At 54.5% G+C, this 13,310-nt stretch overlaps 2 protein-coding genes across 2 annotated transcripts in view; one reads left to right on the top strand and one right to left on the bottom strand.

The window, feature by feature from the left end:
* Positions 1 to 13,310, top strand: part of Adcy1 (adenylate cyclase 1) — an 88,129-nt gene that overhangs the window by 51,728 nt on the left and 23,091 nt on the right. The window contains exons 8-11 of the mRNA XM_013070432.3: positions 2,346 to 2,501; positions 11,467 to 11,661; positions 11,748 to 11,845; positions 13,022 to 13,106. Coding sequence (XP_012925886.2) covers positions 2,346 to 2,501; positions 11,467 to 11,661; positions 11,748 to 11,845; positions 13,022 to 13,106 — 534 coding nt within the window. The remainder of the gene's footprint in view (positions 1 to 2,345; positions 2,502 to 11,466; positions 11,662 to 11,747; positions 11,846 to 13,021; positions 13,107 to 13,310) is intronic.
* Positions 7,312 to 11,455, bottom strand: LOC110348133 (uncharacterized). Its single transcript, XM_021254184.2, has 2 exons — positions 11,202 to 11,455; positions 7,312 to 10,836 (listed from the first exon to the last, which is right to left on the bottom strand). Exons 1-2 carry the CDS (start codon positions 11,453 to 11,455, stop codon positions 10,326 to 10,328), a joined length of 765 nt encoding a protein of 254 aa, XP_021109843.2. The 3' UTR covers positions 7,312 to 10,325.

Genomic DNA, 13,310 nt, shown 5'->3' with positions numbered 1-13,310 from the left:
GCTCCAGCCAGAATTACCCATCAGGCTCTGTTTACAACATTGTGGGGCTTCTCTAGCAGGCATCTTCAAACCTTTCCAAACTCCTCCCACAAACTACTTCTCAGGGTTTCTAAACCACATGGTTAGTACAGATGCAGGAATGTCCCACTTCTCTGGAACCAGTTTTTCGGTATTGGTCACTTTCGCATGATGGGGATGAAATACCTGACACCTACAGCTTAGAGGAGGAGAGGTTTACTTTGGCTCACAGTCTCAGTCCATGGTGAGCTGGCTCCAAGGTGGGAAAGGCAAGGTGGAAGAACCAGGCAGAGGAAAGTGGTTCAACCCATGGCATCCTGGAAGCGGAGTGTGAAGGGAGGAACTCAGGACAAAAATATAAAGAAATACCCTTCTAGGCCCTGGCCCTGACCACCTACCTCCTCCAAGCAGGGCTTACTCCTAGTAGCACATTCAGCTACTGGATTCCTTTCAATCAGTTTGCACACATGAGCCTTTGGGGGGCATTTTAGATCTAAAGCATAACAGTGACCCAGAATCCTGAGTGCTCAGAGGCTGATGAAATCCTGGGGTCCCACAGCTCAGTTGCACATTTTCAGCCAAAACCCAGAGACTCTTGGCTGAGCCCTGAACTCACACCCCACACGCCATTCCCATTTCTGTCTAACTCCACTCCAGTGTCTTTTATGGTTCACTGCAGTGAAGTGACCCCACCATAAATGCTAAAAAGGAGCTAGACTCTCACCAGCTAATGTTTCATGAAACTGAAACACAGACCTTCGGGGAAAGCCATGTTCTGGAGTTAGGCACGGGGTGGGAAGCAGCCCTGGGAAACCCCAGGGCGGGGAGAGAGACCGGAAGAGGAAGGGAGCCACCTGCAGCTCCAGCTGGTGATTGGGGTCACATTTTCATCCAAACATGAGATCTGAGTCAGAAAGGTCTCTGAGCCCCTCTGGTTTATTCCAGCCAGAGGTAGCCACTGCTACCAGTGAAAATGTCTTTAAAATAAACTGTTAAAGATGGAGCCTGTACTTCCTTGCCTTCCTCGCCTGCTGTCTGCTGTTCTGGGGCGCCATGTTTGCCTTGGGTTGATGTAGGTTGTGCAGTTCTTGGGGACCAGCACCCAGACAGGACACAGTGGGTGGGCATGAGGGAGATTATAGACTCCTTGTGCTGTGTGTCCGGCAGTGACTCTGACCTCCTACTTGGGCTGGGCTCTCCTGGGCCCCCAAGATGTAGCAGTCAGCCTGAGGTGGCACAACCATGGGTGGGAGTTGGGGTAAGTCATCTCCATCTGACTTAGGGGCCTGATGGCTGGGACCATACTGAAGCAGATGTGAGGTCTACAGGGCAGGGCGGGTCAAGGTGGGCACTGCTTCCCTGAGGGGTGAATGTGGGGAGGAGTTGATGGGAGGGTCTCGCTGGCGATGGGCCTGGTCCCTGAGTGCAGCTGGTGTCACCTGAGGAACAAGAGTGTGGGTCAGGGTCCTCAGAGGGAGGCCCTTGACTGGCTACTTGGAATGGTTGGCCAAGGAAGAGGGAATGTGAAGGGTGTCACAGGTTTGAAGAGGTCCAGGCAGTGAGGAGACGGAGGACCCAGAGGTCCTGGATGCCACCCCAGGCTGGGCCATGTCGGCAGTGGGTCCTATGGTTGGAGGGCAGGGTGGGCCATGAGGTCGGAACACAGACAGCCCACACAGGTGACAGGGAGGAAGTAGAATTCTGGGAAACCAGAACTGTTCTGCCATTTCTGAAGTTGGGATCTTTGTACCTCTCTGTAGGGGCCAGTGCGGGTGGAGGTGGGGAGTGGGCAGGTGGGGTGTCCCAAGCACTGCAGGGGACATAGCATTCTTAGAGAGGAGAGGGGTCCGAGCTGCTGGGTCCCAGAGCTTTGGGTTCACTTGAGGACCAGGGGTAACCAGCAGGAAAAATAATGGAGTGCTGATCCTGGAGCTTCCTTAGCGTCCCACGTTGCTGCATCTCGGTGGTCTTTCCTGTGCCTCTATCCTTGAGTGTAGAACGGGACATGCTGGGACCTAATGGGTGACAGAAGCTGTGAGGTGGTGTTTACTCCGAGCCCCAGTGATCTCCTCCTGCCGTGGGTCCCAAACCATCCCTCCACACTGACCTGGACTCGATGCAGCACTTGGTTTCAGAGCTGGGGTGGTTTGAAAACCCATCTGGAACCTGGTTGTGGTTTGTTCTCTGCTGCATTCCCAGCAGGTTCCTGAGGCCCGGTGTGCAGCAGGCCTGCAATGAGGAGGTCTCAGTGCCGGGCCCTCTCACCATCACGTGTGTCTCCAGAGGCAGCTCACTGATGGCATTCTCTTGCCCTCTGTGTTTGACAGATTTTCCCTGGCCTGATCCTCTCGGACATCAAGCCCGCCAAGAGGATGCGGTTCAAGACCGTGTGCTACCTGCTGGTGCAGCTCATGCACTGCCGGAAGATGTTCAAGGCCGAGATCCCCTTCTCCAATGTCATGACCTGCGAGGATGATGACAAGGTAGGGGCAGTGGGCACTGTCCCCTCCTGCTCACGACAGCCCTCGCCCTGGCATGGAGCCCATCGTCTCTCCCACACAGCTCTTCCTATTGCTTTGCATTTTTTTACTCCTTTGTAATCTGTATTTATCCAGTTTCAAGCCAACTTTCCTCATGGGCTGGCCAAGTCACCTGGGATCATCAGGCCTGATGTCCCAGCTGCTTGGGCCTCGGGCTGGTTGTCCTCTGAGGCTGGTCCTTCCTGCCATTAGGAGCTGGACCACTCAGTCCCCTGGGCTCCTCTCCTCGGTCCTTTCCCTCCTGAGATGGATCATGAGCTCCATTACCTGACTGTGGAAAGGACATAGGGGCAACATGGCGGTGCGTGCGTGTGTAAAGGGTCTTTGCAGCCCGATAGTGTGCCAGGGTTTCCATTTCTGGGTTGGTGTGTTCATCTGTGCAGGATGCCACGCGACAGTGCCACAGCCTGAGGGTGGTGTAAGCCCAGGGGAGCATTCTCCAGAGCCGGCAGGTGTACCCCGAGGTCACAGTGTGGCAGGCTGGTCTCCTGGGCCTCCCCTTGGCTGGCAGCTGCTGACTTCTCACTGTGCCCTCACAGGGCAGGGACAGAAGGCTTGGGTCTCCCCCTCTCCTCATAAGGGCACACGTCCCATCCTGGCCGATCTAAACCTAATCTCCTGAGCCCTCACCTCTGGTTCACGGCACCGTGGGGGATGTGGGGGATAGAATGTCAACACATGGATTCTGGGGGCCGCGAACACCGGGTGCATCAAGTCAGTCGCGATCTCTCTTTGGATGGTTTGTTGTCACGTGTGGCTCCCGGGGTTGCTGCTAAGACACTCAGAGCTGTGCCAGTTTCCAACCTCGAATGCTTTGCTGTCCTTGCTCTTGGAAGCTGGTGGAATCTGTTCCCTGTGCCCCATGTTCTGAATCTCACAGGGATTTGCTCTGGGACAGGGACCCCAAACCCAGAGGATTCACCACGGAAATCTTCAGGGGTGACTTTTTTGATTATTTCTTTCCTGCCACTTTTCCAGAAAACGGTTGTTATTTGGTTGTTGGACCCCCTGAACTGGTCTAATTCTCCTCCTCTTTCTCTCCACTCCTTCCATTTTCTGGGAAATTTGTTTAGTTTTATTACCCAATACTTTTGTTGAGCTTTTCATTTCTTGAACCAGATTTTTTAAAAACTTTCATAAATTTTTTTTGTTTTTTGTATATTCTTTGTGAAATCCTCCCACTTCAGGGATGTGTATTTTTCCCTTTTGTCTCACTGAGTTTTTTTTAAATATATACTTCTTTTGTCTCAGAAACACCTCTGTTTCCCTGAGCACCTTTACCCCATTTTTTGCCTTTATTTACAGTTCCATCTTCCATAGATGCCCAAGTCCTTCCAGTTTTGTTCTTGATTAGAACTGGGAATTACAGAGCCCAGTGGCGGGGCTGACTGGGGAGAGCTGTCCTCTTTGGGCTTCTTGTGGGGACTGTGATTTTCTTCCTTTCTTCTTAGGTTGGTCACTGTCACCTGCAGTTTTGTGGGGGGCATGGGAGCCCCTCACTTCCAGCACCCGGGCCTTGTGTCTGTAACCCTGGGCTGCACACCCTGGTTTCCCCACTGGGCAGTCAGCGGGCCCTGTCCCGGGAGTGTGAGTGACCTGCGGGCTCCGTCACCAACTCCTGGAGGGCTGTGAGCGACAGCACCACAGCCACCAGCGCCCCATTCCGAGCACACCCAGCCCCCTGGGGCCACAGCATCAGGCCCAGTTTAGGTTTTCTGAACTCACGCTGCTTTGCTTTATCTGGCTTCATTTTCCCCACCTCTATGGGTTTTATGACTTTTTTTTTAATGGGAATTTTTTTTTTTGTACTGGGGGATCGAACTCTGGACCTTGCATTTGTGAGGCAGGTGGTGGAACCACTGAGCTAAATCCCCAGCCCACCTTTTTTTTTTTTTTTTTTTGAGACAGAATCGCCCTATGTAGTTGAGGCTGGCATTGAACTCATGGTGATCCTCCTGCCTCAGCCTCCCAACCAAGTGTTGGGATTACAGGTGTGTACCACCACACCCACCTTCTGCCTTTTAAAATAGGCTTCTTGCTGGACTTCAGGAAGAAGCAAGATCCCACTGTCTCTTGCACATGGTGGCTTCTCACCACAGGATTTGTGTGTAAAAGCTCATCTTTGCTAGAACCTTATCTGAGAATTCCAGAAGAATTTTCTTCGAGTGTGTTCTTTCGGAGATTGACTTTTACACCTGTCAGGCAGCTGGGGCTGGTTTAAACTACATGCTTGAGTGCTGACTGTTAGATATCCTGGGTCCTGATCAGGCAAGGAGTTCCAAGGGTGTCCTGCCCCATTCAGAGGGGGTCCCGTGTGCCGTCGCGAGGTGGACACTGGCCGTAGCCTTCCTGCCCTATCTAGAGGCCCTGCTTGAAGGCTCTGGCTTCTGATAATTTCCCTTGCCTCCTGTCAGTTCAGTTGTGCTTTTTTAAATGTCCGTGTGTGTGCATTTGTGTGCATGCTTACATTTTTTTATTCAGTATGTAACCACAGAACTTTGAGGCTGTTACTAGGTGGAATCTCTGTCTTTCTCTGCCTCCCAGGTCCCCAGCAGGGCAAGGAACAGGGTGGAGCAAGCCAGGTGCACAGTTTCATAGTGTGTCCTAAATGTAGTCATCGAGTTAAGAACATTTTCATGCAATACATTTTGAAAACCAAATATAATCCAAAAGCATCTATGAGGAACAGGAAATAAAAATTAGAAATGATAGGAAGAGCACAGAGCAGTTGAGCCCGAGGCAAAAGAGGCAGTCGGCAGCCTCCAGGGCCTGGATGTCCCGGAGGAGCTGGGCAGGAGCCACTCCTGCTCAATTGCTAAGGGGCACCGGTTTACTAAGACTCCAGGATGCGGGCATCTTCCTGGGCATAGCGAGCGGGCTCTCACATATTTCAGCCGAATGTCATGCCAAGATATGGAGGGGGCGCTTGTGCCCTGGGAGAGTGGCATCTGGGAGCCGGCCGCTGTCCCCACACAGGTCACAGGTGACTCCAGCGGCTGCCTTTGAGTGCCTCTCGGGAGCTGCAGACCCACTCCCCAGGCTCTGCCACGGGAGCCTGCAGCCCCTGCCCTGTGCCTGGTGCCCAGGAGTCCTCAGCGCCTGTGCTGTTCCCGACCCGGGCTGGGCAGCCCTGCCCTGTGCAGCATCCCCTCAGCCTGGCCTGGGGTCCTGCAGGGCTGGAGCTCAGCTGCCTTCCTGTTCCACCGACACAGACATGCAGCTGGGCTTCAGCGCTCCAGAGCATCTCGCTTCCACAGGCGCAGCCTGACATCTGCACCCTCCTCCTGCCCCTCGGGGCACTGAATGGGGTCCCCACTTCACCTCTGCCCCCTGTGTCTCCTTGGTCCTCCTGGACAGAGGGCACACTTCTGGCCTTACCTGAGCGCGCAGGGGCCTGAGCCCCGGTCCCTGATCCCCTGAGCCTCTCCAGGCTCCCACACAGGTGCATGGCTTAGGTGATGCGAGGAAGCGACACTGCGCCTGCTGCCTTGGGCCTGACCCCATCTGGCTGTCACCGTGTCCCAGCGCCTCCCTCGGGGTTCCTTCCACCCACCTCTGCCCCACCTGTGCAGTGCCCTCTGCCTGCGGGTTGCCTACCCCTTGCACGTCGGCCAATGCAGGCCAGTTCTGCCAGATGCTGCCAAAGCAGCCCCTCCTCCTTCCCCACTCTCACCCTGAGCTCTGCCCCGACCATGCTGCACACAGTGCTAATTCTGCCCCTTGCACAGCCTCTGTCCCTGGGCAGCTGCCCTCCCCCAGGCCTCAGATCTCCCCATGGATAGAGGCTGAAGTTAGCCCGGCATCCACGGAAAGAAAACCTTTGCTGTTCTGATGTCCCCACTGCCATCTGTCCCAGGTGGGACCCGAGGGTCAGGTGCTCGCTGCGGAGGCCTCTGCCCGCTGTCCCCTCCCTGCCCTCTGCACACCTGCACCTCCAGCCCAGTTTGGGGCAGTTGCATGGAGCTGGGCTGGGCTGGGGTGGGAGCACTAGCCTCCTGGCCCAGGGCATGGCTTGGGGGTGCCAGCGTGTCCTCTTTGCGGGGTGACTTGCAGCCCTCCTGTGTCCGGGGACCAGTGTTCTCGGGGTCTGCCCATTTAGGGATACAGGGTCCACTGATCAGGGTTGGTGTTGCACAGGAGTCCAGGCCAGGGGTGGAAGTTGGGGTGGTAGTGAAAGGAAATCATAACTGGGGGCAGGGGTGCACGCCTGTAGTCCCAGAACTCGGGGAGGCTGAGGCAGGAGGATGGCAAGTTTAAGCCCAGCCTGGGCAACGTAGTGAGACCCTGTCTTGGAATTTAAAAAATTTTACAAAGTGCTGGGGATGTAGCTCAGTGCAAAGACCCTGGGTTCAATCTCTACTACCAAAAAAAAAAAAATCAGTCAGCAATCCTTGGTGACGCTTGTTAGAGTGCAGCGAGGCTGACTTTATTCAGGACCTCTGCACAGGAGCAGGGCCGTGACAGTGGGGCCTCGGAGTGGGGAGAGGGCTGGAGTTGCCTCCAGGCACAGCTCCAGGGAGCAGGGGTGGTCAGTGGGCTCTGGGGACCCTGACTACACCGGCCCAAGAGAACTCTTGCGGCGGGTAGGCCCGGAGGCAGGCACCGAGGGCTGGTGGGGCTGCAGGCAGAATGGAGTCTGAGGGTGAGCGAGTGTTGAGGACCGGGTGGTGTCTGCCAAAGCCGAATTTCACGGGACCTGCACAGATGGGCCCAGTACAGTGATGGGAACCTCCTTGAGACTGAGCCCCAGAGCCCTTATTTATCACAAAGCGCCAACACCGAACTCAAACCTGAATACTGAGGTTTTAGTTTAGAAAGACAACTCATACATGAACATCTTTTGTCTTAAAAGAAAAACAACACACATGCTATAGGTTTATCACTACTGGCCCAGAAGAAAGTTCTGCAGGCGCCTGGCCCAGGGTCCCCTCCGCTCTGCCCACATCCGCTCCTGGGGTTTGGCCTGTCCCCGACACACAGACACCTGCTATGTCTGTCCTCTGAACGCCCTCCTTTGATGATAAAAGCATCTCCCACGGAAAATACGGAAAAATACAAAACTACACGAAGAAGGAAATGAAAAATGTTTGTCTGCAATCCTCTCATCCTACAAAAACCTTATTGTTACAGTTCCTTCCAGCTGTCTGTCAGGTAAAAAGCCGAAGACCAAGACCAGACCAGGCCACAACAAGCCTTTATTAGGGGAATAGATCTGCTGGGCTGTCTCTGAACAAGGAGAGACAAAAGCAATATGGCTGGGGCAGGGGGGGAGAGTCTTTTATAGAGACTGGGGTGGGGTTTGTAGGGGCTGAGGCGGGGTTGATTGACGTAGTGACTAGGGATTGGAGGAGCCGGTGACGTCACTAGGTGGTAGGAGGTGAGCGAGTATTAGGTTACGCTCTAGGTGGGAACAGGGCCATGGTGGGAAGAAGGGTTTGTTCTTTGGTGGGAGCAACCATCTTGGCATGACATCACACAGGGGAGGGGGCAAGGCACCATAGGAAGAGGGCAGCTACCATACATAATAGCTGCTGAGGTAGTGGGAGACCTATCACTCTCTAAATTTGTGTGTCTGTACCTTGTATGTGTGTGTGTGAGTGTGTGTGAGTGAGTGTGTGTGTCTGTGGTACCGGGGATTGAACTCAGGCCCTTCACACTGAGCTACCTCCCCAATCTTTTGTAAAATTTTCAATTTGAGACAGGCTCTCCCTAGATTGCTAGTTTATCTCTTGCCCTCCCTTCACCTTAATGCCAGGCTCAAACTTGGCATCTTCCTGTCTCAGCCTCCCAAAATGCTGGGACCACAGGCATGCGTCACCAGGCCTGGTTTAATTAAAAAAAAAATAAACTCAGTTGGATGATAGACAAGCAGTGTGGCTGCTCGTTTCTCCTTCCCTTGCCAGTGTACATAAAGATTTCCCTATATTAGTAAGCATTCCTACCATGTGTAGCTTTCCGGCCTAAGAAAAGAGCACATATGTGGCCAGACTCCGTTGGTATTCAGGGCATTTCTGTGTCTTATAAGTGAAACAAATTATGCACAGCTTTGCCGTTCACCGGAGTGCATTTCTGTCTGGGAAATGGCTGAGTCGAGGGAAGCCTGGGTGGGCTCACTGAGGCTGTGATGCCGGTCACCAGCTTGGCCACCAGGTGGGGGACCCTTCTCACTTCCTAACATGCCACAGCCCCCTCTCGCCATATTCCACTATCTGACCTTATTGATGAAAAAGAAATGAATAAAAGCAACACATACCCAGGATGCAGACCTTAAGTCTTCCAAAGCCCTTGCCATTTCGAGTATGCTTCTGTGCATGCGCCAGGAGGGGTGTGTAGGTTGGGCACTGAGCATTTTGTGTGGGGGGCAGTCTTCACACATGACGGGCCTCGGGGGTACTGGATGCAATGCTAATCCAGTCCTGGTCCCTCCTATGTGACCGCCTGGCCCCCAGGGGTGGCACAGACCCAACTTTGCCACTGGCTTGTCTCAGGCAGGGACTTCATTTCTAGGTGGTGGTTTTATGTCCACAGCACCATCTTGGCAAACATCTGGGCGAACAGGACAGGAGCCCGGGTATTTCTTGGTGGTGAAATCGCGGGTTATGGAGCGCCTTGGCAATCCACACGCCCCAAGCACTGCCCCCTCCAGCCCTGGTGGTTGAGCCCCAGCCTGCCCAGCTCCCAGCATGCTTCAGTGTTGCCTGCATGTCCCACGCTGGGCCTTTTCTCCTGTTTCCAATCTGCTAGCAACTTGTCAGCCCTGGGTTTTTTGTGTAAATGTGGCTAGGGATTATTTTGGGAAGGATAATTTCCACCTTACTTGTCCGAATTTATCAAAGATAAAATTTTAGCTCACTAATGGAAACTGATTGTGATGGTGTTCTATTCAATCCTCTTGGATTTTCCAGGTCTACAGTAAGACCCACTGTGAATGGTGATGACTGTGCTTCATCTTCTCCGTCCAGTAGTAAATGAAGTGACAGTAATAAGGGTGGGCATTCTTTTTCATTCTGCCTCTAGTAGTGAAATAAATGGGGTCTTCCCACCAATTGTGACTGTAGACTAGGAGTAGGATATGCCTAGTTCTTTCAAGGGTTTGTATTTTTTTTTTTTAAAGAAAAGTGGATGCTGGATTTTCGGAAATGCTTTTGAGCATAGGTTAGGGTGATCCTCGTGGTGGTTGTGCCCTTTGATGATTCATTTGTAAGTGATGGGCCGGATCCCTGGGGCTCCTCCGACCGTGTAAGGTGTAGTGGGAGTGCTGTCTTGTTCCTGCCAGGCAGGAATGGAAGCCCAGGTAGTGCACTCATCTTCCCTGATGTCACAGTTAGACAGAGGCCTCCAGTGAGGGCTTCCTGGGCACCTCGGGATGCAGTGCATCCAGACTGTGTTTGGTTCTCCTGCTGCTGTCTCAGTGGGCTGGGCAGTGGCCCCTGGGGCCTTGGGAGGGCGGAAGTCCAGGTTCCCACATGGCCTTAGCTCACTTTCCTGGGATGGGTGCAGATTTTTCTGGAAGTTTTCTCTTTTTCTAGGCTGCATAATTCTTGGTCCTTTGGCCAGAGAGAACAGGCCCTCCTGGGGCTCTGCCCATCACTGCATTCCTAGGGCTTGGGCTCCTCCGGGTCCTGGCCTGGGATATTGAGATAAGATAGAAAGAGACAGGCCCTCCCGCACTCAGTTTTTCTTTGAGTCCCCAAAAAGGGGGTCTCTGCCCCCCCCCCCCCCGTTTAAATAAGCTCTGGCAGGTTTTAATGAAAAAATGTGCAAGGTTTATTTTTCACCAGTCTGTTCCAGCATGCTTCTAATGATATCAGAATCACCTGGATCAATGATTGCCAGTGTGCATACCCTGTAGTATTTTCCACATGCTGTACCCAGTTCGACATTATTGCCACTGTAGTGATGGACACCAGTTTTGGCCAACATGGCATAGTACTCTATTTCAGATTTCCTCAAAGCTGGGCAGTTGCTGGTGGGGATGTCCAATTTCACTTTCCCGTCTAGTCTAATCATTTTTAGTGTCTGCTTGTACCCCAGCACGTACTTTCCACTTTTCATAACAAGTTGGAACCTAGAGTTGATGGACTCCAGAGATTTTTTCGTCTTCTCTGCGGCCACCACCTTTCTGCCGTAGATGTGGGACAGCCCCTGACCAAAAGCAGCCGCCAAAATGGCAGGGGAGAAAGAAAGGAAGGAGTTCCCACAATGCAAAGCACCCCACGCTTGCGCCGTGAGCAAACCGGAAGCTGCTTTCCCCCTTTGCAGCCGCCCTGCCTTGACTCTGCGGTGTCAGAGTTCTCCCCTCCAGGACGACTCCCAAGGCGGAGTGTTTATCCCATCTCTTCAGGAGCTGTGAGGACTGCGTCCTTTCCACGCTCCTGCTTCCCCCCAAAGTGTGGGAAGCTCCAAGGCCCTGTCCCCGGAGCCTGCCACAGCAGGCGATGGCCTCCAATGAGACTCCTTTTCCTTTTGGGGTGCTGGTGCCTTCTGCATCCTCCCGGCCCGGTCTCAGAGGAGGGTTCAGCCGCAGGGAATGGGGAGGTCACCTCTTTGCTGCTGTCCCGCTCTCCTGGAAGCAGGGGACAGGAGCCCTGCCCTGTTCTCTAGGGAATCCGGTCTTCTGAGTTGGCTTCGAGGTGCAGGTACTGCTCTGTCCCGGGGACATCCCGCACTTCACATGGTGGCACCCCGCAGTTCTTGCGTGGTGCTGTCAGTGGGGTCATTTCGCAGTTTAGACCTGGGAGCCCCAGCTCCAAGTCCGGCCACCCCTCCGCGCCGCCGCAGGCCAGCAGAGGGCAGAGCTGTGCTGCCGCGTCTGGTGGGTCGCAGAGGCCCGCGCAGGGCCGGGGCCAGGGCTTTTCTTCACACAGTGCGGTTTTACCGAGTTGCTTTATTTCCATCTCGGCCGCAGCGGAGGGCGCTGAGAACAGCCTCGGAAAAGCTTCGGAACCGCTCGTCCTTCTCCGCCAACGTGGTCTACACCACGCCGGGCACGCGGGTCAACAGGTACATCAGCCGGCTGCTGGAGGCCCGGCAGCCCGAGCTGGAGATGGCCGACCTCAACTTCTTCACACTCAAGTACAAGCACGTGGAGCGGGAGCGGAAGGTGCGGCTGGGGCGGCCCGGGTCCGGGGGGGCCCACGTGTCTGGAAGCGCGGCCAGCCGTGGGTTGATGGCTCTCTCTGCCCACAGTACCACCAGCTGCAGGACGAATACTTCACCAGCGCCGTAGTCCTCGCCCTCATCCTGGCTGCCTTATTTGGCCTTATCTACCTTCTGGTAATCCCACAGTAAGTGCCCTTCTGGTCGGGGATGTGGCAGAGTCACCAAGAACCAGTCCAAGTCTGCAGGGTTGGTAGCCATGGGTTTTTTTTCTTTTTCAGTCTTGAGGATTGAACCGAGGACCTTCACACAGACCTACATCCCCATCCCTTTTTATAGTTTTTAAATTTTGAAATGATGTCCCTACGTTACCCATGCTCACACTTGAGAGCCTCCTGCCTCAGCCTCCCCAAGTGCTACGATTACACATGTGCATCGTCTCACCCAGCTTAGGTGCCGTTTTATGTTCAAGATCCACTTCCCAGTTACCCTCCCATCGGTCTGGCACTTGGGGCAGGCATCGGCCACCTTCCAGTTCTAGTTACCCAGGCCAATAGCTCAGCAAGCCTGGACAGCATGCAGTGAGGGTCTTGTCGTTGTGGATTTAATTCCGTATATTTTCGAGTTCTCTATCCACATGACCTGTGTCATTGGCTTATAAGAACTTTGGAGGGGGAGACAGACAGTGCCCCAAATGTTCTTGTTGGTTTCTAGGTTCACATCGTTTTCAGAAACATGAAAATGAGAAAAAGCAGCCTCCGAGAAGGAAGGAAACTAGTGATTTTAATAGTTAATCATCCCACAGATCAGTGTGTTTGGCAGTTTTTGTTTGGGGGCAGGCAGGACCCCAGGATGTCTCCACCTGTTCGTTTTCCCCCCAGACTCTGCTGTTCCCTAATGAAACCCACAAGGGGGAGCAGTGGCTCCTGAGTTTCCAGGAAGCCCTTGGAGGCCGCACCTGCCCAGTGGAGGGGCTCTGTGAACATGGCCACACCCGAGGGCCCTGTTTGGGGTTCAGACTTGTTCTCCAAACACCCTTCCCAGGCAGCCGGCAGGAGGGTTGCTCATCCCCTCGGAGGAAAGGGTCCGGCAGCCTGGGGACCCTCGACTTAGGCTCCATTTTGGGATGGGGGGGTGTCACAAAACGGGGGTGGGGTGGACTCAGCAGAGTCACACAGGAGGCCCAGTGCTTTCCCCAGGGAGAACTCCATGTGGCCCAGCCCCAGGGACCCAAGGGCAGGCAGCCAGAGGCCCGGATGCTGGCATGGTGGAGGGAGGAGTGCTGGCTCGGGGTTTTTGGGTACATGCTGGGCCCACCTCCCTAGGCCCTGCCCAACAGCGACCCTTGCATCCTCTGTCCCCAGGAGTGTGGCCATCTTGCTCCTGCTTGTGTTCTGCATCTGCTTCCTGGTTGCCTGTGTGCTGTACCTGCACATCACCCGCGTCCAGGTACTGTCGTTTGTATCCCCTCCCTGTGTCCCCTGCTCTGGGTCCCGGGGGTGGTACCTGCAGCCTGCTGAGCGGGAAACAGCAGCTGCTTGGTACCCAGGCCTGTGCCGGGCACCACGCTGTCGGGACCCAGCTGCTGGGCACAGCAGGCAGGGTGTGGGAGGGTCAGGTGGCTTCCCACGTGTCCACGGGTGCCGGCCCTGC

The sequence above is a fragment of the Heterocephalus glaber genome, unplaced genomic scaffold (genome assembly GCF_053883595.1).
Source record: "Heterocephalus glaber isolate CG9 unplaced genomic scaffold, H.glaber_assembly_v1.0 deba00001610, whole genome shotgun sequence".
In the NCBI taxonomy this organism is placed as follows: domain Eukaryota; kingdom Metazoa; phylum Chordata; class Mammalia; order Rodentia; family Bathyergidae; genus Heterocephalus; species Heterocephalus glaber.
The sequence above is the reverse complement of the archived record's forward strand: the minus strand, read 5'-3'. Positions and strand labels throughout refer to the sequence as shown.

What these genes read in the sequence shown, in the direction of transcription:
- LOC110348133 (XM_021254184.2), bottom strand. Translation starts at nt 11,455, where the DNA reads ATGGAAATAAAGCAACTCGGTAAAACCGCACTGTGTGAAGAAAAGCCC. An exon ending in GATGTCCCCGGGACAGAGCA is followed by an intron (nt 10,837 to 11,201) that starts GTACCTGCACCT and finishes CTGACACCGCAG; the next exon opens with AGTCAAGGCAGGGCGGCTGC.